Source organism: Geotrypetes seraphini, chromosome 2, assembly GCF_902459505.1.
Source record: "Geotrypetes seraphini chromosome 2, aGeoSer1.1, whole genome shotgun sequence".
Classification (NCBI taxonomy): Eukaryota; Metazoa; Chordata; class Amphibia; order Gymnophiona; family Dermophiidae; genus Geotrypetes; species Geotrypetes seraphini.
This window is the reverse complement of record NC_047085.1, coordinates 89664842-89688755: the sequence shown is the minus strand read 5'-3', so window position 1 is coordinate 89688755 and position 23914 is coordinate 89664842. Positions and strand designations below refer to the sequence as shown.

General features: G+C 46.6%; 1 protein-coding gene across 3 annotated transcripts in view; it reads right to left on the bottom strand.

The window, feature by feature from the left end:
* The window catches only part of LOC117355891 (trichohyalin-like), a 178607-nt gene extending 157195 nt beyond the window's left edge, over nucleotides 1-21412 (bottom strand). For 2 of the 3 annotated variants that reach the window (XM_033934974.1, XM_033934976.1), the window contains exon 1: nucleotides 21231-21412. In XM_033934974.1, coding sequence (XP_033790865.1) covers nucleotides 21231-21237 — 7 coding nt within the window. In that variant the 5' untranslated portion in view covers nucleotides 21238-21412. Of the gene's footprint in view, nucleotides 1-20908; nucleotides 21198-21230 lie in introns of those variants that run through there. The other variant, XM_033934975.1, reaches the window with a different exon arrangement.
* Between the last annotated feature and the right edge of the window lie 2502 nt (nucleotides 21413-23914).

Below are 23914 nucleotides of genomic sequence, written 5' to 3'. Positions count from 1 at the left end.
GCGAAGAGTTCCGCCATGCGGGCCCGGCGGCGTTTAAGAGCCCTTTTCTGAAAAGTGGCACACCGGGAACAAGAGTCAGTTGGGTGCTGAGGGCCCAAGCACCTCAAACAGGACCGGTGAGGGTCTGTGATGGACAAGAGTCGGTCGCACCGACTACACTTTTTAAAACCCGTCACAGGACGGGACATGGGCCCAAAAAGCGGTCGGGAACAGACGAGGTCCCCCGGCCGCGGCTACCGGGAGCCCCCGGAGCGACGGAAGAAAATAAAATATTTTTTTTTTTTCTTTTTGACGAAAAATGAAAGCAAACAACAAAAGAATACAGAAAAACGCAGCGACCGCGTCGAAAACAGGACACAGCCGCGGCGACAGAAGGCAAATTGAGAGCACAATTTTCCACAGGGCTTCTGGCTCCGCGGATGAAATTGAACTGAGGACCACGAGGTGGGGATGCGCCCTCTAGTGGGCAGGAAGGCTAGCACATGCGTGGTGCAGTGTGCAAACTTGAAACTTCTAGCAAGTTTGCTTGAAAAGCTGTCCGCGCTGGGGCTCCGTAGATGACGTCACCCACATGTGAAAATATCATGCCTGCTTGTCCTGGGATAATGAGAGGTGCCCCTTCCCCAAAGCATTCAAAAGAGAGATACACTGAAAATTCTGTTCAGGGAGTTGGGAGTGTGATGGGGGTCTGCTCATTGGGACCACTGGCCTAATCCAGGCTATATAATAATAATTTACAACTTTCCAGTCAATGGTTATACTTAGAAAAAACTAGCAATTAAATTATGCAGTCTAGGACTCTAAAATAACAAATACTGACTTCTGACTAAGTGCACTGAATTGCCATGGACTACCTATAAACGTGGAGGGGCATAATCGAAAGGAACGTCTGAGTCCATTTTCGTCTAAGTCGCAAGTCGTCCAAAATAAAAAACAGCTTAGGATACATTTTCGAAAAATATGTCCAAATTTTTTTTCATTTCGAAAATCGGCTAAGTATATGTCCTGCCGATCTGATCGTCCAAGCTGCTAAATCATCCATCTTTATACCACATTTTCATCCAACTTTTCATCCAAGTCAAAAACACCTAGAACAAGCCCTTTTGGACGTGGGAGGGGTCTGCAAAGTGATGGAGTGAACACCCAGACATGGCACCTAAATAGAGGGGTACCTTACAGGACACTGCTGTGAACTTCACAAAAAGGTTGCCATGTCTTCATCTCACTACAGCTCCCTTATAGGTCATGGTGAGCCCCACAAACCAATTCCAGAATCCTCTAGACCAGGGGTGCCCAAATGGTCAATCGCGATTGAGTTGATCGCGTTGCCTTTCCAATCTTTTTTTCCCTGCTGCTTCCCCGACTCACAAGACTTCACTTCACTTCTGAAACAGCGCTCCGTCTAACCATTGCATCTTGGCACTGGCTCCCCTGCAGAGTCACTCGAGAGGCAATCTCCAAACCCCAGGGCAAACTTAACCCGGCTGGCAATATGACTTTAATCCATTGCGCGGGCTCACTGGTGGGCGAGCGAGCTAAGTGTCCTCTTATTGGTTACGCTTTGCCGACACGTTGCGTGGTAGGCGGAGGCAAAAGGTGAGGTGGGCTGGTTTGCGGGGAAAAAGTGCAGGGCCCACAAGACTTCACTTCCAGTGTCAATTCTAACATCGGAGAGGAAATTCTAGGCCAGCCAATCGCTGCCTGGCTGGCTTGGAACTTCTTCCAAGACGTTATAATTGACACCGGAGGTGAAGTCTTGCGGGCCCAGCGCTGGATCAGGGAGAAATCGGCATGCTGGCTTGGGGGTGGGGGTAGGGAAAGAATCGGGGAAGTGGAGAAATCGGCACGATGGCCTAGAGAAGGCAGGGGGAGAGAGAAAGAAAGACAGGCAGTCAGGGGGAGAAAGAAAGAAAGAGGGGGGGGGGGGGGGGGGGGGGCCGGGGGAGAGAGAAAGAAAGGCAGAAAGAAAGAGGGGGGCCAGGGGAAAAAAGAAAGGCAGAAAGAAAGAAATATTGGCTTTACAGAAGAAGGAAGTGCAACCAGAGACTCATGAAATCACCAGACAAAAAGGTAGGAAAAATGATTTTATTTTCAATTTAGTAATCAAAATGTGTCCGTTTTGAGAATTTATATCTGCTGTCTATATTTTGCACTATAGCCCCCTTTTACTAAACCGCAATAGCAGCTTTAAGCGCAGGGAGCCTATGAGCGTTGAGAGCAGTGTGGGGCATTCAGCGCAGCTCCCTGCACTAAAAACCACTATCGCAGTTTAGTAAAAAGGGAGGGGGTATATTTCTCTATTTTTGTATAGTTGTTACTGAGGTAACATTGCATAGTAATCTGCCTTGACCTCTTTGAAAAAAACCCAGAATATAAATGATAATCAACATTTTCTCTTCGTACAGTGTGCTTTGTGGGTTTTTTAAAAAAAAAATTATTGTTGGTTGATCATTTTGACTTGGTCATTTTAAAAGTAGCTCACAAGCCCAAAAAGTGTGGGCACCCCTGCTCTAGACCCACTTATCTACCACCCCAATAGCCCTTATGGATGCAAGAGTTACTTATATGCCAGTAAAGCACAGTTACTTACCGTAACAGGTGTTATCCAGGGACAGCAGGCATATATTCTCACATGTGGGTGACGTCATCTACGGAGCCCCAGCGCGGACAGCTTTTCAAGCAAACTTGATTGAAGTTTCAAGTTTGCACACTGCACCATGCATGTGCTAGCCTTCTTGCCCACTAGAGGGCGCATCCCCACCTCGTGGTCCTCAGTTCCATATCAAGCAAAGAAGCCATCCCCGGGGAGGTGGGCGGGTTGTGAGAATATATGCCTGCTGTCCCTGGATAACACCTGTTACGGTAAGTAACTGTGCTTTATCCCAGGACAAGCAGGCATGATATTCTCACATGTGGGTGACCTCCAAGCCAACCAAAAAAGGGCAGGTGGGAGGATGGCACTCTAGGAAAACAGGTTACGTAACACCGACTGGCCAAACCGGCCGTCGCTTCTGGACAAAGTGTCCAAACAGTAGTGGGAGGTGAACGTATGAACCAAAGACCAAGTGGCAGCTTTACATATGTCCTCCACAGGCGTAGACCGGAGGAAAGCAACAGAAGCTGCCATAGCCCGGACCTTATGCCCCGTGACTCGACCATGGAGCGTGAGACCAGCCTGAGCGTAGCAAAAAGAAATACAAGCAGCCAACCAGTTGAACAAGGTGCGCTTGGAAACCGGATGTCCCAACCGATTAGGATCAAAGGACAAAAATAATTGAGGAACCTTCCGATGAGACTTGGTACGTTAGAGATAAAAGGCCAACCCCCTCTTACAATCAAGCGTGTGAAGCGCCGCCTCACCAGGATGAGAGTGGGGCTTCGGGAAGAACACCGGAAGAACAATAGACTGATTGAGGTGGAAATCAGACACAACCTTGGGCAAAAATTTAGGATGGGTACGGAGAACCACCTTATCATGATGAAACACAGTAAAAGGTGGATCCGCAACCAAAGCCTGCAGCTCGCTAATCCGACGAGCGGACGTGAGTGCAATCAAAAAGACCACTTTCCAAGTGAGAAACTTAAGATGAGATTTGTCGAGAGGCTCAAAAGGAGGCCTCATCAGTTGAGCTAAGACCACATTAAGATCCCAAACTACAGGAGGAGGTTTCAGAGGAGGATGGACATTCACGAGACCCCTCATGAAACGAGTTACCAGAGGATGCAGAGAGAGAGACCGACCCTCGAGATGCCGATGGAACGCCGCAATGGCACTGAGATGCACCCGAATGGAAGTCGTCTTCAGTCCAGACTTAGACAGATGCAACAAATATTCCAGCACCGAAGACACTGGAACTGAACTCGGGTCCAGATGGTTCGAGGCACACCAGGATGAAAATCTGGTCCACTTCTGGGAATAACAAAGCCGAGTCGAGACCTTGCGCGAGGCTTCCAAAATCTCCCTCACCGACTGAGAAACAGGAACCGAAGTCAAGGGGAAAGGAACCAAGCGGTCAGATGTAAAGACTGAAGATTGGGATGCAACAGTGAACCCCGACTCTGAGACAGTAGCGAGGTAAAGACAGGCAGAAGCAGAGGTTCCCTGACACTGAGTTGAAGAAGCAGGGAGAACCAGTGCTGTCTGGGCCAACGAGGCGCAATGAGAATCATAGAGGCTCTGGTCGATTTGAGATGTACCAGCGTTCTCAAAATCAGAGGAAACGGAGGGAACGCATAAAGGAACCTCCCCCCCAGTCGTGAAGGAAGGCATCGGCCTCGAGACGGTCCCGGGAGTACATCCGAGAACAGTAGAGGGGCAATTTGTGAGTCTCCGGGGAGGCAAACAGATCCACCTGAGGAGTCCCCCAGCAGTCGAAGACCTCGCGCAGAACCCGGGAGTTCAGCGACCACTCGTGCGGCTGGAGAAGACGACTGAGTTTGTCTGCCAGACAGTTCCTCTCTCCCTGGATGTAAACCGCCCGCAGGAATATGTTCTGGGAGACTGCCCATTCCCAAAGGCGCAGGGCTTCCTGGCACAGAGACCAAGAGCCCGTCCCCCCTTGCTTGTTTACATAATACATTGCCACCTGGTTGTCCGTTCGCACGAGCACTACTTGATCGTGCAGAAGGTGGCAGAAAGCTCGAGCAGCCAGAAAAATGGCACGAAGCTCCAACACATTGATGTGACACAGACGGTCCTCGGCTGACCATAGACCCTGCGTTCGCAGACCGTCGAGATGTGCCCCCCACGCGTACTCCGAGGAGTCTGTGGTCAGGACCTTGCGACACGGAGGAACGAGAAACAGCAAACCCCCTGAAAGATTGGAAGAGTTGGTCCACCAACGGAGCGAGCGTCTCAAAGAAGGAGTCACTGTTATCGGACAAGAGACCGGGTCTCGATCCTGCCGCCATTGAGAGGCCAGAGTCCACTGAGGAAGCCTCAGATGCAAGCGGGCGAAGGGAGTGACGTGTACCGTCGATGCCATGTGGCCCAGAAGAATCATCATATGCTGAGCCGACACCTTGGATCGCTTCAAAACTTGGCGACCCAACCGAAGCAAGGCCTCCCGCCGAGGAGGGGGGAGGAAAGAGCGGAGGCGAACCGTGTCCAGCACGGCTCCAATAAACTGGAGAGACTGAGCCGGGCACAACTGAGACTTGGGAAAGTTCACTTCGAACCCTAGACGTTGAAGTAAGATGATAGTCTGTTGGGTCGCTAAGATAACTCCCTCCCTGGTCGGGGCCTTGATCAGCCAATCGTCCAGGTAGGGAAAGACCTGTAGCCCCCGAGAGCGCAGGGCCGCCGCGACCACCACCATACACTTTGTGAATACCCGAGGGGACGACGCCAGACCACAGGGAAGGACCCGATACTGAAGGTGCAAATCTCCCACTTGGAACCGTAAAAACTTGCGGAAAGCGGGATGCACCGGAACATGGGTATAGGCTTCCTTCAAGTCCAGGGAGCACATCCAATCCCCTTCCTCCAACAGGGGGTACAAAACCGGAAGCGATAACATACGGAACTTCTCCCGGACCAGGAACTTGTTGAGCTTCCGGAGGTCCAAAATGGGGCACAAATCCCCGGTCTTTTTCGGGACCAAAAAGTAACAGGAGTAAAACCCCCGACCCCTCTGGTCGAGAGGGACAAGCTCCACCGCCCGTAGGCTCAACTAGGCCCTGGCCTCGGCCAGGAGAAGGGCCAACTGGCTCCGATTGGACGGGCACGCGCTGGGTGGCATGTCTGGAGGCTGCGCTAAGAAGTTGAGCGAATAGCCCTCGGAGATGGTCCGGAGCATCTCCGTCCAAGCCCCGTAAAACGACCTGAGTCGACCCCCGATGGGGAGGGGGTCCTGTGCTACTGCGGAGGGGGCCCACCCCCAACCGCACATCCCGTCAAAAAGACGGCGCCGGCTTGGACGCTCCCTGCGCCGGGGTTTTTGACTGACCTCCCTTACCCTGTTGGGGAGGGCGGCGGGGCGGAGGTCTCGAGAAGGCAGGCGTAGATTTCTGCGGGTATCTTCTCGGGGGTAGGCGAAAAGGTTTTTGCGGCGGGGCCCTAGGTTTAGGGCGGACCAGGGAGGCAAGCGAGCGCTCCTGCTCGGACAAACGTTTGGTCGCCGCCTCCAAGGAGTCGTCAAACAACTCCGAACCCACGCAGGGCAAATTCGCCAAGCGCTCCTGCAGATTGGGGTCCATCTCGAGGGTACGGAGCCACGCCAGCCGGCGCATAGCCACCGCACAGGCCGATACCCTCGAGGCGAGCTCAAAGGCGTTGTACACAGCATGGAATAGGTACAGGCGTAGTTGAGAGAGATTTGACATAAAGGTGACAAACCGAGCCCTATGGGAATCAGGTATGATGTCTCGATAAGTGGGGAGGTCCTTCACCATGTTATGCAAGTATGAAGAAAATGCAAAGGCGTAATTTAGGACCCTCGTCGCCATCTGAGAGTTAGCGTAGAGGCGACGACCAAATTTGTCGAGGGTCCGCCCTTCCCTCCCAGGCGGGACCGCTGCAGACACCCTGAAAGGTTGCGTCCTTTTGAGCGCCGACTCCACCAGAAGCGACTGGTGAGAGAGTTGTGCCCTCTCGAACCCCTTAGGAGGAATGGTCCGGTATTTCGACTCCATCTTAGACGGCACCACCGCGACCGTAAGAGGGGTCTCCAAATTTCTGAGTAAGGTCTGATGAAGGACCTTATTCAGCGGAAGGCGAGGGGATTCCCTTGGGGGAGTAGGAAGATCCTGCTCCTCCAAAAACTCTTTGGTGTAATGGGAACCTGCCAACAAGTCCAAACCCAAAGAACCCGCCATATCCTGCACAAACCTGGAGAATGACGAAGGTCTGGCATGCGGGGAAGGGGTCCGAGATCTCCCCGCCGAGCAGAAGGGGGAGGCCTCGCGGGAGTACCTTGGCTCTCTACCCGACCCCGATTCCCACGAGGCTCGCTCTCGGGACCTCGAGGGGGTCGGGGACCGGTCATGCCTGCAAGAACCCTTGGGGGAACCCCCCGGGGTACGAGGTACCGAGACCCGTCCCTTCCGCCCCGGCGAGGAGGCACGGGAACTCTCTCCGACAGGGGAACGAAAAAGACTAGGGTTATCCAGGCGGAGATCCAAGGCCTGTAAGGACTCGCCCCCGAGCGGCGACGAGCGACCGCGCCTCCGAGGCGAGGCCCGAGATCGCTTGGCCTTCCTCGGACGGCGCCTCGCCCGAGGCTTGCCCGAAGGCGAGGAGCCTCGCGAGGACCTCGAGGACGAGGTGGACGAGATCCTCCGCACCCGGCGCAGCCTGTCACGGGGCCGCACGCTACGCTCAGGCTGGACCGCCGATGCCAGGTCCGAGGGCACAGCCGGGGTCGAGGTAGTACGACCCTCGGGCCCCGAAGCCCCAGTGCCCGAGACCGAGGTCGCCACCTGCGGGGCCGCCGAGACCGATGCAGTCGAGGCCGAAGCCTGCTGCAGGTGCTCAATGGCCCCGGACAGCTCCGAGGCAATCAAAGCCCGGAGCAAGTCCTGGAAAGCCGGGATCCCCATTCCAGGCGGTAGCACCGAGACCGGTGTATGCTCCTCAGAGGGCGACCTCGGTCTCGAGTATTCCCTCGGGGCAATTGATTTGGACACCTTGGGCTGGGCGGAGGCAGACCCTCCCGCCGTCGAGGAGCCCGAGGATGGCTTCTTGGTCGATCCCGGAGCTGAGGAGGGAAGTGAAGACTTACCCGAGGCAGGCTTGGACGAGGCAACCAGCTTCGATGGGACCAAAGGCCGAGGCGAAGTCGAGGGGCCCGAGGCCGAGGTCGAGGCCGAGGTCAAGGCCGGGGCCGAAGCCGAGGCCGAACTCGAGGCCTTCCTGGCCGGGGAATCAACGGCGAAAAGTTCCGCCATGCGGGCCCTGCGGCGTTTTAGAGCCCTTTTCTGAAAGGTGGCACACCGGGAGCAAGAGTCCGTTGGGTGCTGGGGGCCCAAGCACCGCAAACAGGACCGGTGAGGATCAGTAATAGACAAGAGTCGGTCGCACCGACTACACTTTTTAAAGCCCGTCACAGGACGGGACATGGGCCCAAAAAGCGGCCGGGAACAGGCGAGGTCCCACGGCCGCGGCTACCGGGAGCCCCCGGAGCGACGGAGAAAAATAAAAACTTTTTTTTTTTTTTTCGACGAAAACTGAAACAACAAAACAAAAGAAGAAGAAAAAACGCAGCAACCGCGTCGAAAACAGGACACAGCCGCGGCGACAGAAGGCAATTAAAGAGCACAATTTTCCACAGGGCTTCTGGCTCCGCGGATGAAATTGAACTGAGGACCACGAGGTGGGGATGCGCCCTCTAGTGGGCAAGAAGACTAGCACATGCGTGGTGCAGTGTGCAAACTTGAAACTTCAATCAAGTTTGCTTGAAAAGCTGTCCGCGCTGGGGCTCCGTAGATGACGTCACCCACATGTGAGAATATCATGCCTGCTTGTCCTGGGATAAAAAAGGGTTTTGGGGGTGTATAGGGGAGTGCACATGTTTCAATATCAATGCTGTGATTACAGGCGCTTATGGGCATGGATCCTCCTCTCCTTGGGTCCCTAACCCACCCCCAAGACGGCTTAAGACACCTCTGTGCAGCACGACTAGGCTTTCCTATGCCAAGCTGCCATGTGATGATGTTCTGGAGGCATAATTTTCAAATTGTGATTAATATTTTTATGGGGAGGAGGTCGGTGATCACTGGGGTAGTCTGTAGTTTGTGTATGCAGTGCTTATCTGGTCAGTTTAGGTGGGTTTTTGTGACTTAGACCATGTTTTAAATGGTGTAAGTCACAAGGTCCAAGTTCCGTCAATCCTGTGCTGTATAACTTTTAGTTATACATGCAGTATGACTAAGTCTAAGCCTGCCCACGTCCCGCCCAAATCCCACCCTCGACACTCCTCCTGACATGCCCCGTTTAGCTATGGTCGTTCAGCGGCACTATGAAGACCTAGGTCATTTATAAATACGTTCAAAACCTGGTTTCATTATCGGCACTTGGACCTTTTTGACTGATGATCATCCAAGTGCCGACTTAGGTCAGTTTTTGGATGTTTTTCTCTTTCGATTATGAGCCCCATAGCATCTGCATCCACAAAAGTCTTCCTCAACCAATAATAGATGCAGAACAGAAATAGAACATTTCCCCATAGAACTCACCATATCAAAAAAAAAAAAAAGCAGATTCTAGCTTCAATTCAGTAACAACAAAATTAATCCTCTTTATTATTAGGAATAATATGAAGTAATTCAAAGCCCTATAAAATTCACTCAGGACTAGAACTTACACAATAAGGAGACTACCCAGGAAAAGGCAGAGACCCATAAATATTGCAATAGGAAAACTGAACATGCCAAATTACTACAGATCCATACATTAAAAAATCCATGCTAACAAGCTATTTGGCTTCATCACATACATACTAACCGAAGATAGATCCTCACCAAGTACTGTCACAAACTAAAAGTAAAAATATGTAGACAGTATAACACTAGAGAAATAGAAATGACAATACAGTATATTTCTTCCTGTACTGTGCATAATAAATACAGCAGATATAAATTGTAAAAGGGAACATATTCCAAATACTAAACTGAAAATAAAGAGAAATTAGATCTTATCAAGACCTGTGATGTACAGCCATATATTAGATCTTCAGTATTATTTTTTTTGTATACTGGAAAAGAAATGTGCAAAAATACCCTATAAAAAAGGCAAAACAAAACAGGTTTCAAACATGAGATGAAACTGAACTCTTCAACAAATGACCATGAAGTAAGAGATATACACGAATATTCAGGGGAACTTCATTCAACTAAAGTGATAATTATATATCTCCAACTCTGATCACCTTAATTTGTAAACCACCAATGACTATATCAAATCATCATATGAAAACAGGCTTCTACGTGAACGCTCAGACCCATAACCAAACTCTAGTGAAAAATCACGGAGCCAGTTAATATAGAGACCATCATTGCTTGTTCACTGTCTCCGCCACCTGCTGTCTTCAATGAAAACAAAAAATGCAATAACAATGTTACCCAAGGGTACTCAAGGAACTAAGGAACGAAATAGCAGAGCCACTTCGACAAATATTCAACCTATCCCTAAAAACTGGAGAGATCCCGGAGGACTGGAAAATAGCGAATGTCACGCCCATCTTCAAGAAGGGTTCAAGGGGTGACCCAGGAAACTACAGGCCGGTGAGCTTGACCTCGGTCCCGGGAAAGATGATGGAAGCGCTGGTTAAGGACAGCATCTGTGAACACATTGAAAACAATGGGCAGCTAGAGTCAAGTCAGCATGGCTTCTGTAAGGGTAGGTCATGCCTTACAAACTTATTGTACTTCTTTGAGGGGGTAAACAGCCAGGTAGACAAAGAGGAATCTATAGACATCATTTACCTTGACTTCCAAAAAGCCTTCGACAAGGTACCACACAAAAGACTGCTTAAGAAGATATGGAACCACGGGGTGCAAGGGGAGGTCCACCAATGGATCAAAAACTGGCTGGCAGACAGGAAGCAGAGGGTTGGAATAAAGGGGCACTACTCAGACTGGAAATGGGTCACGAGTGGGGTTCCGCAGGGGTCAGTGCTGGGACCGCTCCTGTTCAATGTCTACATAAACGACCTAGAGGTGGGAACAAAATGTGAGGTCATTAAATTTGCGGATGACACCAAACTATACAGCAGGGTTAAAACCATGGAAGTCTGCGAAGATCTCCAAAAGGATCTAAAGACACTGGAAGAGTGGGCCAAAAAGTGGCAAATGAGCTTCAACATAGGGAAATGCAAGGTCATGCATGTGGGGGAAAAAGAACCTGATGTTCAGCTACAAAATGGGGGGATCACTACTAGAGGTAAGTAACCTTGAAAGAGACCTGGAAGTGATGGTAGACACAACACTGAAGGCGTCGGCGCAGTGCGCCACAGCCTCGAAGAAAGCAAACAAAATGTTGGGTAATATTAAAAAGGGTATCACCACCAGGTCGAAGGAAGTCATCCTGCCACTATATCGTGCAATGGTGCAGCCGCATCTGAAATACTGTGTCCAGTACTGGTCGCCGTACCTCAAAAAGGACATGGCGGTACTTGAGGGAGTCCAGAGAAGAGCAACTAAGCTGATAAAGGGTATGGAGAATCTCTCATATACTGACAGATTGAAACAGTTAGGACTGTTCTCCCTGGAAAAGCGGAGACTTAGGGGAGACATGATAGAAACCTTCAAGATCCTGAAAGGCATAGAGAAAGTAGACAGGGACAGATTTTTCAAACTAAGGGGGACTACAAGTACAAGGGGGCACTCGGAGAAATTGAAAGGGGACAGGTTTAGAACAAACGCTAGGAAGTTCTTTTTCACCCAGAGGGTGGTGGATACATGGAATGTGCTTCCAGAGGCTGTGGTAGATAGGAGCTCTGTACAGGGCTTCAAGGAAGGCTTGGATAGGTTCCTAGAGGACAAAGGGATTGAGGGGTATAGATAAGTGTAGAGATGGGTTATAGGGATAGGAGTAGAGGTAAGTTACAGGAATAGGAGTAGAGATAGGTTATAAAGCTAGTCAGGGACCACTGCTCAGGCAAAAGGGCCTGATGGGCCGCCGTGGGAGCGGACCGCTGGGCGAGATGGACCTCTGGTCTGCCTCAGCAGAGGCAACTTCTTATGTTCTTAAGTTGTTACACGGTATACTTATCTGACATGCAGAGTAGCGATGCTGCTGCTCTATAACTACAGCTGTGCGTCCAGAAATCAAAGGGGCATGTTGGGAGGTGTGTTATGAGCATGAATCAGCTGGGCTTAAACCTGGACGTACTGCAGTGATAATCAAAGCTTTCCTAGAGGGAACTTAGACGCCAGCAGTTAGATCTATTTTAGTTGTGTCTAAGGGCTCCTTTTACTAAGCTGTGCTAGCGGTTTTAGCGTGCGCTTAGCACGCGCTGCAATGCCGTGCACACTAGACACTAATGCCACCATTGAGCTGGCGTTAGTTCTTGGCACGTAGCGCGGGGTTAGCACCTGCGGCAATGCAGCGTGCGCTAAAAACACTAGCGCACCTTAGTAAAAGGAGCCCTAAGTGCCTCAAAGCTGCTCAAACTGACCAGATAACCACTGGAGGGAGTAAGGCATGATCCCCCTTACTCCCCCAGTGGTCACTGACCCCCTCCCATCACCCAGAGATGGTGGAGAAACAGCATATTGAGAACTTGTCATCAGTTGAGGCAGAGGAATACCCATCAGCTCAGCTAGTTTTGAGGATTCCTGCTTGCTCAGCTGATGGGGATTCCCCCTGCCAGGATCAGCTGAACTGATAGGGAGATTCCTCTCTCCATCCCTCCCTCACAGGCACCGATCCCACAGCCCCTTCCACAGAGAGCCCTCCACACTAATCCCCTCCCCGCAACATCTCTCGACACCCCCGACAGCACTTGCAATACACTCCCCCCACATCACCTGACATTTCCGTACCTTGCGCTGCAAAATAGGCAGGAGGAGAAGCCCACTCCCTCCTGCCTACAGGGCTGCATGCTGTGAATGATAGGCCTTCCCCCTCCCAATGCATCTTGGGATGCAGTGGGAGGGGCTCAAGGTCCTGATTGGCTCAACATTGCTCAACAGCTGATCCTGGCAGGGGTAATCACCTTCAGTTGAGCCTGAAGGAATCCCCAAAACTGGTTCAGCTGATGGGGATTTCTCTGTCGCGATCAGACACGGAAGTTGGGTATGTCTATAAAACTTGTTTTTGTGCATTTTTCATGTGGATGTTTTATTTTTGAAAATGGTCAAAAAAGGTACATATCCTAAGGACCAAAACTTATAACTAGGTCATTTTCAAAAATAAAAGATTGACGTCTGGCAGCTTTTAAAATGGACATTTTTTTCTCCTGGGTTTGTGGATGTCCTGCCTAAAACATCCAACCTTAGACTATGTCCTATCGAAAATGCCCTTTCACACGTTTTGATCTCTTCTCCACTCTACTCTGTGAAATGAAGGACACTACTTTAGGAAGAAGTAACTATATTAATTGCACACCTCCATAAAATTGAGAAAGGAATCTTTAAAGGATAAAGCTTAAAACTCTGAAATTCTTCACACTGATGTAACAGCTAGAAGAAATATCAACTTAAGAGTGATGTTTTTCAATGCTGCTCTTTTGAGGTGCAACAACCTGAGCACCAGATTCAAACTATGAATGAAGAAGAGGGAGAGTGACATGTGATGCCTCTGAGAAAATAGACTACATCTAGATGAGTTACCAAGAAAGTCTTCTCCAGACATCCTTGGTAAAAAGGATACATCAATACTTGAATTTTCAAGTAACCTAAGTCTGAAATCCTATGAGGTCCACCCTGAAGAAAATCCAAGATTCATACCATTGGTCTTTTAGAGAGAGTGCACTCTTGGCACACCAAGATCTTCACATGTGTCACAGAAGTGAAGGAGAGTGGCAATCACATGTTCTGAAAAAGAGATTAGGTTCTTATTTTGCTAATATCTTTTCTAGTATATAGGTGTGTCATTCTGGACAGGTAATATCCCCACGCTCGTGAGCTGTGCAGATGGAATTGACTCCAGCTTTTAAATCCTTTCTCCTTCACCAGAGGGCTCTGCTGCCCCTTTCAGTTTGTACCTAAGCAGACAATAGCCCCATATAGCAACACATGTGAAGGAGGGGTAAGAGGAAACTCCCCAAATTACAATTCTTTTCTACTCTGAAATTATAACAAACATGTTAAACATTGCCACTGTATAATCAAACAGTGAGACAAGCATGCCAAATAAAAATATTTATGCAGCTGAAATAATACCCTAATATGTTATAGCAATAGATTATTCTTCATACCCTTAGGGTCTGACAGACATCCAAATATCATTTCGAACTCAAATTTTCTGATTGAGACAGTAGGCAAGTGCAGGAGATAACTAACAGGATGGGGCCCCAGAATTACACACCTATCTACTAGAAAAGATATTAGAAAAGGTCAGAACTAGAGGTCTGCACGGGAACAGGAATTGTGGTAATCTGGGACTCCCATGGGGATCCCCTCCAGGTCTACGGGACTCCCACAGGGATCCCCCCCCAGGTCTGCGAGACTCCCATGGGGATCCCCCCCCCAGGCTCACGGGACTCCCATGGGGATGGAATTGGGGTTTCCGAGACCTAGAAAGAGAATTAATAGAAGATAGACAAAATGATGGAAAAACAAAATGTCCCACCAGCTACAGCAAAGGAGATGTTCATTTTGAGGGGGGCTAAGCTCAAAGTGGGAGGCCCAGCCCCCTCTCAAGGTTATGCCACCAATTATGTTTAGTACAAAATGAAGTACTTGCTGAGTTTGTTTTGGGGTTTCCAGTTCAGTTTTGGCACATTTTTCTTATGCAACCATTGTTCTGAAAAGTGCCTCTCTCAATTCTGCTTTAAATGATTTTTATGCTGTATTGTTTGATTCTTAACTCATTGCTGCATTAAAAATCATTTGTGATTCTTGGAAGGACCTCTCACAAGTTACCTATGCCAGATGGTGGAACCAGATTTGTTTGCTCTACAGATATGAGCTTTATATTGCCAAAAAATCCAACTCTTTTATTTCTTTTAACAAGAAATGGTCAACCCTACAGTCACATGACCTAATGCCTATTCTAATTCTTTCCAGTGATTTATGCATCTCTTATTATCTCCCCACTCCGAACCTCAAGCTCCCTCCAACTCTTCCGCAAACACCTAAAAACCTGGCTATTCTCAAAACTGTAACACTTCCCCCCTCTTAGGCCTCTCACCTTCCCCCTTTACACCTAACTCTTTAATCTCTCCACTGTAGTTTCTCTCTCATCCTTCTTCCTGTAAACCGTGCCGAGCTCCGCATTCGTGGAGATGGTGCGGTATATAAACCCAAGGTTTAGTTTAGTTTATTTCTGTTCACTGTTATTTGTTTATATTGTATTTTATTGTTGGTTTAAATAAACTAAGGGCAGATGCTACTCATGCAGCCGTCTGAATACAAAACAGTATAAGAGAAGTTTAAAAAAAAAAAAAATCGCACTGATGAAACTTCGACAAACAAAACCAACCTACAGGGCATCTTACATTTATGTCTAATAAATAAAAAGACATACAAAGTTCCCAGAAGAAAGTAAAACCAACTTACTAAAATCTTTTGCAACAGTGTACAGATCCAAAATATCTGGGCGTTCTGGAGTCAAAAAAATGGTGGCCACAAAAAAATGCAAATTTATAATGTGCGGGAGTACTCTGACGTTACCTAAACATGTGACACGGCAGCAGAGATGTTTACAAAACAAATGTGGAAAGGGCACTATGAATAACCAAGAAAAAGTAATAAAGTCCCCATCAAACTGAGCCAACAAATGTAATAATGATGACATAAATGAAATATTTGATTTTAACTTTATTGCAAAAATGGACTTAATTAGTGCAGTAAAAATCTTTTAATTCTTTAAAAATATTTTAACCAGCAAAACAATAAAGTGATGATAAATAGACATAGGGATCACCTATCATAACATAAAAGATCACATATATAAATGGTATGATATCAATCTTCATTAATTTGTTAATAAAAATAAGGATGAACTGACGTATCATAAAAGTAATTGCTAAACTATAGAAATATAAAGCTTTACTAACTTAAACAGTCAAAAGAAATATAAAGCTAAACTAACTTAAACAGTCAAAAGAAAAAGGAAAAGCTACATAAAAGCTCTCAGATCCAGTTTCATATTCAAACCGTTGGTGTGATGATATTGTAGTTATGAATGAACTGCTGTTCTTCCTTCATTATAACGGTATCTGGATCTCCTCCTCTCCATTTTGTTTTAATCATTTTAAGTACAAAACATTTAAGTCTTCAGTACAGTGACATTTGTCATACCAATGTTCGATAACAGGAGCAGACTGAATATTTCTACTGATGCAAATTCGATGTTCTATCATTCTTGTTTTAATCATCTGTTTAGTTTTTCTGATGTACCACTTATGGCATGGACATATTATTGCATAAATGACATCAATGGTATTACAATCACTAAACTCTTTTAATTTAATTTAACATTAGTTCCTTTAATTGGATGTTCATAACTTAAAACAGTCATACTATGTTTGCAGATAGAGCAATGATCACAAGGACTGGAACAAACTTTCCGCCACGACCAGTGGCAGTAAGAGGCTACTAACCTCCATACGGGGAGCACATCTCAAACAGATGGTGTTAGAACCCACCAGGGATCAGGTGATCCTGGACCTGCTGCTCACCAACGGGGACAGCGTCATAGAGGTATCAGTAGGAGAGGCTTTGGCTTCCAGCGACCACAACATGGTGTGGTTCCATCTGAAGAAAGGAACCACCAGGTCAAATACATCGACTAAAGTCCTAAATTTTAAAGGAACTAACTTTCAGGGCATGGGGGACTATGTCTACAATGCACTGCGAAACCAATGCACGACGGACAATGTAGAGGTATTATGGTCGGCTCTGAAATCCACCCTGCAAGAAGCAACCAACATATACATAAAAACCGTGAGCAAACGGCGCAGAAAAAATAGGCCACGGTGGTTCTCTGCTGAGATCTCAGAGCTGGTAAAGCAAAAGAAAAGAGCATTCATAACCTACAAACAATTGCAGAAACCAGAAACTAAAGATATCTATCTGACAAAATCTAAAAAGGTTAAGACAGCAGTCAGGGAGGCCAAACTCCGGATGGAAGAAAATATAGCAAGACAGGTTAAAAAAGGGGATAAATCCTTCTTTATAGAACGGTCTAGCAAGCTAGAAGGCAGCAAGGGAAGAATCTGTACTGGGTTTAACAAGTCCTTCCTATATTTCATTTGAGCTCTGTTGAGGCATTCTCTGACACAATCTTCTGGATACCCTCTTGCTATGAAGTTCTTCATCATTACTGGTGCTTGTTGCTCAAATTCATCGATGTACATGCATAATCTTTGTAATCCATCATATGCAGACTTTCCTGTATCCCAAGTCATCATGCATTATGGCAAATGCAGATCCATAACTGATATCCAAATTTGCATCCAATTGAGATACCGTTTCCATTGGTCTTCTCTAATCAAGGCATCTACCCTGTCAATGTACTCTTGTGTGCTGATGTTGATGGGCAACCAGAACGACTTTCGTTAGTTACACCTTTTCTTTCCACTTTAAACCATTTTATCCATTCATAAACATTTTGTTGACTCATGGTGCTATGTCCATACTGAGTCAATATCTGACGATGAATTTCCACAGGTTTCACTTCCTCTGCCCAAAGAAAGCGCATTACTGCACGTTGTTCTTCGACATTGCAATTTTGCAATGGACCATCCATGTTTTTGACCTCGTGGCTGCCACATGACTAAAGGCTGAGCTCTGCACTGTGCATGGACAAACTATCCAATGGGCAATGTACAAGTACATATGTTGCATTTTGCTAGCTCTGTTCAGGTTATCATGTGATTTAAAGATAGCTTTTAATTATTGATTCACCCTCATAGTTTCCACTATATTGCCCGGCACTGGATGTCAGGCTTACCAATATACCCCTCCTGGAACCCTTTTTAAAATATTAGTGTTGCATTGGCCAATCTCCAATCTTCAGGTATGATGGACAATTTTAATGACAGGCTACAGATCACTAATAGCAGATCAGCATTTTAATATTTGAGCTCTTTCTGTAACCTGGGTTTGTACCACCTGTTCCAGGTGATTTATCAATAATTTGTTAATTTGGCTCAGTACGTCTACCAGGTTCACAAAGATTTATTTCAGTTCCTCTGTATTGTCATCCTTGAAAACTATTTCTGATATAGGTATATAGAAACATAGGGCTCCTTTTACTAAGGTGTGCTAATGTTTTTAGCGTGCGCTAAAGATTAACACGCGCTAACCATGCGCTAAACGAAAAATACTAACGGAAGCTCTATGGAGGCATTAGCATTTAGCTTGCACGGCATTGTAATTTGCGTTAAAACCACTAGCGCACCATAGTAAAAGGAGCCCATAGAAACATACTTATTTCTTCTTTCTTAATGACCAAAACAAGGAATTCATTCAGTCTCTCCACTATGGTCTTGTCCTCTCTGAGCACCTATTTTACTCCTTCACAATCTAATGGTCCCATGGGTTCCCTCACAAGCTTTCTGCTTCTGATGTACCTGAAAAAGTTGTTACTATAAGTCTGTGCCAAGTTTCTATTAATATTCTCTTTTAGCCTTCTTTATCAATACTTCACATCTAAATTGCCAGTACTTAAGTTGCTTCTTATTTTCTTAATTTGGATCATTTTTGTAGTCTCTGAAGGATGTTCCCTTTGGCTCTAATAGCATCTTTCACTTCATCTTTTAACCATGCCAGTTGTCATTTGCTCTTCTTTCTACCTTTGTTACTACATGGAATACATCTGATCTGGGATTCCAAGATGGTGTTTTTAAACAATGCCCATTCCTGTTTTAAAGTCCTAACCTTTGCAGCTAATCCTTTTAGCTTCTTTTTAACCATTTTCCTCATTTTATCATGCCACCTTTTTGAAAATTAAATGCTGCTACAGTAGATTTCATTTGTGATTTTGCTCGAGATATTAGCTCAAATTTGATCATGTTATGATCTGTTTCTCAGTGGACTCAGCACCATTACCTCTCATACTATGCCCTGTATTTCATTAAGGACTAGATCTAAAACAGCTCCCTCTTTTGTTGGTTCTTGCACCAGTTGCCGCAAGAAGCAGTCATTTCTTGCAACTAGTAATTTTACCTTCCTAGCATTCTCTGATGTAACATTTACTCAGTCAATATAGGGGCAATTGAAGTCACCCATTATTACAGGGTTGCCCAATTTGCCAGATTTCCTAATTTCTGTAAACATTTCTTTATCTGTCTGTTTAATCTGGCCCAGCGGATGGTAGTACAGTCCTACCTTTATACTAATTCCATTCACACTTGGAATTTCTCTCCATAGTGATTCCATGCATCTATCTGTTTTGTGTAGAATGTTTATTTTGACTCAATTTCTTTCCATGGCATAACCCCTCTCCTCCAATTCTTTACCATAGCATAACCCCTCTCCTCCAATTTGATCCACTCTTTGATTGCGATATAATTTGTACCCTGTTAACACAGTGTCCCACTAATTGTCCTCCTTCCACCTCACATCCTCTCTGGTGGTCCCACATGGCACTTAAGACACCCCAACATGAATTGCTTTGTGTTTTTTGGAGAGAAGGATATTTTCTTTTCTTTTTTTTCTCCCTAAAAAGAGGAGTATGTTGGACTTGATTAACTGAAGGTCCCATTGGTACTATAATTAGCATCTCTTATCTAAAGTAGAGTAAGAATTTGTGTTATGTTGAATATTGTATGAGTTTTACAGAACAGAAAAGATCCAAGGAGTCTGTGATCCTGTAAAAAGTAAAGAAAGAAGCACAAGTGGAATCCATCAGGGATTCCTGAAAAGTGGTACAAATGAGTCAATTAACTCATTAGTTCATTACAATATTGTATTTCTACCATCTGTCTAGACTTTACTTTTACTGGCTATTATGTTCCAATATTTTGCTTGCTAGTGTTTTATCCTTTATTTTTAGGGAAATTCTCCGAATAAAGATGTTTTTTTAAAATTTAAATATATGAAATATCTGTATAGAGATATATTGGAGTTTTTTTGCCTCCTTCCTTTGGTCAGCCAGTGAAGGCCTTGGGTCATTTTGCCTTCCCCATTCACCAAAATAGTCCCCAACTAACTAAAACCTTGAAATAAAAGAAAATGTGACACATTATCACCCCACGTTATTTAAGGTACTTCAAAGAGAAAGGTCTTCAGACCCTTCTTGACTTTAGATATATCAGACTCCAAATACAACTTGCTTGGAAGAACAGTCCAAAGTTGTAGTCCTCCATCCAAAAAAAGTCCTCTAATGATGCTTCACAAATGAGACTTTTTTAACCCCAAGAATAGCTAACAACAGTACTCCCAAGACCATAGAAGACATCTTGGAACATAAGTCCAGACACTATATAGAAAGTACTCAGGAGAATAACATATCTGACTGAATCTTAACAATCAGCATCAATATGTTACAGGTAGATCAGTAGCAAATGCAAACTAGCTAAAAAAGATTGGGTCACATCTTGTCAAGCTTGCCATCTACTGCTACAGTATTTTGAATAAGTTGTAATTGCTGAATTTTCCTCTGGGGCAGACCCCACAAAACCAAACTGTAGTAATCTAATCACAGTAAAAATAAAGCTCTCACAACAGACACTAGATCATCCCATGTCAGAAAAAGAGCATCATCCTTAATGTACAAAAATCAACATTTGCACATGATATTTCTTTGAGATTCCCAAGTTACACTTCAACCCCCTATCTAAATCAAAGTGCAGGTGCAAGCCAGAAAACCAACTCTGAATCAACTAATCATTTCTACAGTGCTACTAGACATATACAGTGCTGTACAGTTATTTGCAGGTACTTTCTCTGTCCCTAGTGGGCTTACAATCTGTTTTTGTAGCTGGGGCAATGGAGTGTTAGGTGGCTTGCCCAAGGTCACAAGGAGCTGCAGTAGGAATTGAACCAGTTCCCTAGGATCAAAGTCTACTGCACTAACCATTAGGCTACTCTTCTAACCTTAACAACAGCAGTAGCATCACCTTTAGGGAGAGGGTCCAAAACTGAAGGGGTAAATACATATTAAATACATACGGGACAGCACTGAGGCCTTACAGACCAGTTCCAACAGTCAAGAAAGAACTAAACCAAGAGCAGACAGAGTTTCTAAACTCCTTATTAGACAATAAATCTAACAGGGCTTGACTGACCATATTGCACGCTTTTGTATATCTAACCCGGGGGAGCCGTGATGAGAGAGTCCCTTTTCTCAATGTACCTGAGTGCCCGGGAAAACGCAGAACGAACGGCAAGATCAGTGAGCCTCTGACCAAGTGACTCAGCTTTCCAACCCCCCCCCCCCCTTTTTACTACCAAGGGATGAGGAAAGCGGGGCAGCCTAGTACACCGCCGTTACGTTATTTTGAAAGTTTTTCCCCTTTAGAATTAGAACGAGAAGCAGCACGTATGTTCATCGGAATCCCCCGTATGCGAGGCGCAACGGCTGCCAGGAGGCGGACGCTTTTTCCCTTTTTTGAGGAGTTGCGTCTGTTTGCAACGGTTCTACCCCCGGCTCGCGCTGTTGCTCTCTTTTCACTCACTGGCCATCTCGGGCGCCGCCGAAGACTTGCACTTGCGTAGCCAACTGGGGAGGGAGGAGGGGTGCTCACTGCAGTGTATCTGGCTCCCTTCTGTTTACCGCTCGCTGGTGCGTTACTATGGAAGCGGCGTCTACAACTTCCTGGCTAGGGCTCCTTTCGGTCTTGCGCTTGGAATCGTCGGCGCGCAGCGTTGGCTAGTTTGGAAGGGTGGGGTTCAGTGGCGTACCTAGCATATGTGACGCCCGAGGCCCATCATTTTTTGACGCCCAAAAACATGATTTTTAGTAACAAGCCACATGTCACACGTGAGTACCTAGGAAAAGGCAGCATCTGCAGTGAGCAGTACATCAATACACCCATTGTAAAACTAAACAAGCCAGACTAGTACAGATCAACCCTACACCGTCAATCCTAATAATAATAATTTTATTTCTTATATACCACAGAAAGCCATGTCTTTTGAACACACAGAACACAGAAAACACCTTCGCCTAGCATGGAATATGTAATCACAAACTAACCCCTCCCTCTTTTACAAAACTGTAGTGTGGATTTTAGCCACAGTGGTAACAGCTCTGACACTCATAGACTAAAAAACGCTCCACAGTTTTGTAAAAGGGGGGGGGGAGGTAAAATAGAAATACATAGACAAAGGTTAAATTGAAGAGGGGAATTGAAGAGGGGTGGATGGCGAGAGAAAGGGCAAACATTGGATGGCAGTGGGGAGCCTATGCTGGATGGAAGTGCAGATGGGAGAGATAAGGGAGCAAATGCAAGAAGGAAATGGGAAAAGAGAAAGAGGGGAGCAGATGCTGGATGGAAGTGGACAGAGAGAGGAGAAGGTACTAGATCGAAGGGTTGGATAAAGAGGGTACATGATGGAAGGAGGGGATAAATAAAAGGAGGGCACATGATGGGGAAAAAAGGATTGAGTTAGGGAAACACTGGAGGGGTGAGGGAAAGAGGTGGCAAGCTTTAGGTAGAAGTAAAAAAGGACATTGATGAGAGGGTAGTAAGAACGTAATCTAGAACAGATGCAGAAAATAAATTGAACACACAGAAGTAAGAAGCTGGACTCTGCATACAGTGCACTACAGAAACAGTGACACGTCTCCTAAAGCAATAAATAAATAGAATTTTTTTTTTCTACCTTTGACTTCTGTGGTTTCTGCTTTCCTCATCTTCTTGTAAATCTCTTCCATCCACTGTCTGCCGTCTCTCTTCCCCTATATGACATCTTCTCTCCTACGCCCCTTCCAGAAACTGTATGCCTCCCCCTTCCATCTCCCCTTTCACCCCTTTTGGTCTGGCATCTCTCTCTTCTCCTTCCATCTCCCACACCTCTCCTCTGCAATCCCTTTCCCTTTTCTCCCTCATTTTCCTTTTCAATTTATTTTCTGCATCTGTTCTAGATTACGTTCTTACTACCCTCTCATCAATGTCCTTTTTTACTTCTACCTAAAGCTTGCCACCTCTTTCCCTCACCCCTCCAGTGTTTCCCTAACTCAATCATTTTCTCCCCATCATGTGCCCTCCTTTTATTTATCCCCTCCTTCCATCATGTACCCTCTTTCTCCAACCCTTCGATCTAGTACCTTCTCCTCTCTCTGTCCACTTCCATCCAGCATCTGCTCCCCTCTTTCTCTCCTCCCATTTCCTTCTTGCATTTGCTCCCTTATCTCTCCCATCTGCACTTCCATCCAGCATAGGCTCCCCACTGCCATCCAATGTCTGCCCTTTCTCTCGCCATCCACCCCTCTTCAATCAGCATCTGCCCCCTTTCTTTCCATCCAATATCCTTCCCCCTTATGTCTCTCCCCTTTCTTTGTACATCAATTCCATCAGCAACTCCCTTCCATACCACCCTGCCCCCTTTCTTTCCCTCCACCACTCTTCCATTCCAGCAGTCCTGCCCCTTTCTCTCCCTTCATGCAGCAAGATCCAAAGATTACTGTAGCTGCCGGCTGCCAGTCCACCCCACTCCGACGTACTTGCTCTGGAGGGGACTCAGCAGCCGCACACAGGAAGGTCCCGCGATGATTCATCTGCTGGCTCTGCTCTGGAAGAAGTAAGTTATGTCGGATGGGATGGACCCGGCAGACGCAGGGAGTTGTGACAAAGTTCCGCAATGACTGCGTCTGCTGGGTCCATCTCCTCCGACGTAACTTACTTCTTCCGGAGCAGAGCCAGCAGACGAGTCATTGCGGGACCTTCATGCAGCTCAGCGTGGCTGCTGACTCTGCTGCAGAGAAAATAAATCAGAGGTAACGTGACCATTTATTTTTTTCATCAAAAGGTGACATCTATTAATTGACTGTGTATCCTTTCTTTCATTTCTTTCTGCACTCAGGCCCAACAATTGTCCCTTTCTATTCCCTCCCTCTTCCTTCCCATGTCCTTAGTGCCCCCAGTGCCTTCTTCTTATGTCCTTAGTGCCCCCAGTGCCTCCTTCCTGTGTCCATAGTGACCCCAGTGCCCCCATCCTATGTCCTTAGTGCCCCCAGTGCCTCCGTCCTATGTCCATAGTGCCCCCAGTGCCTCCTTCCCGTATCCTTAGTGCCCCCAGTGCCTTCTTCCTGTGTTCATGGTGCCCCCAGTGCCTCCTTCCCGTGTCTTTAGTGCCCCCAGTGCCTCCTTCCCATGCTCAAAGTGCCCCCAGTGCCTCCTTCCCGTGTCCTTAGTGT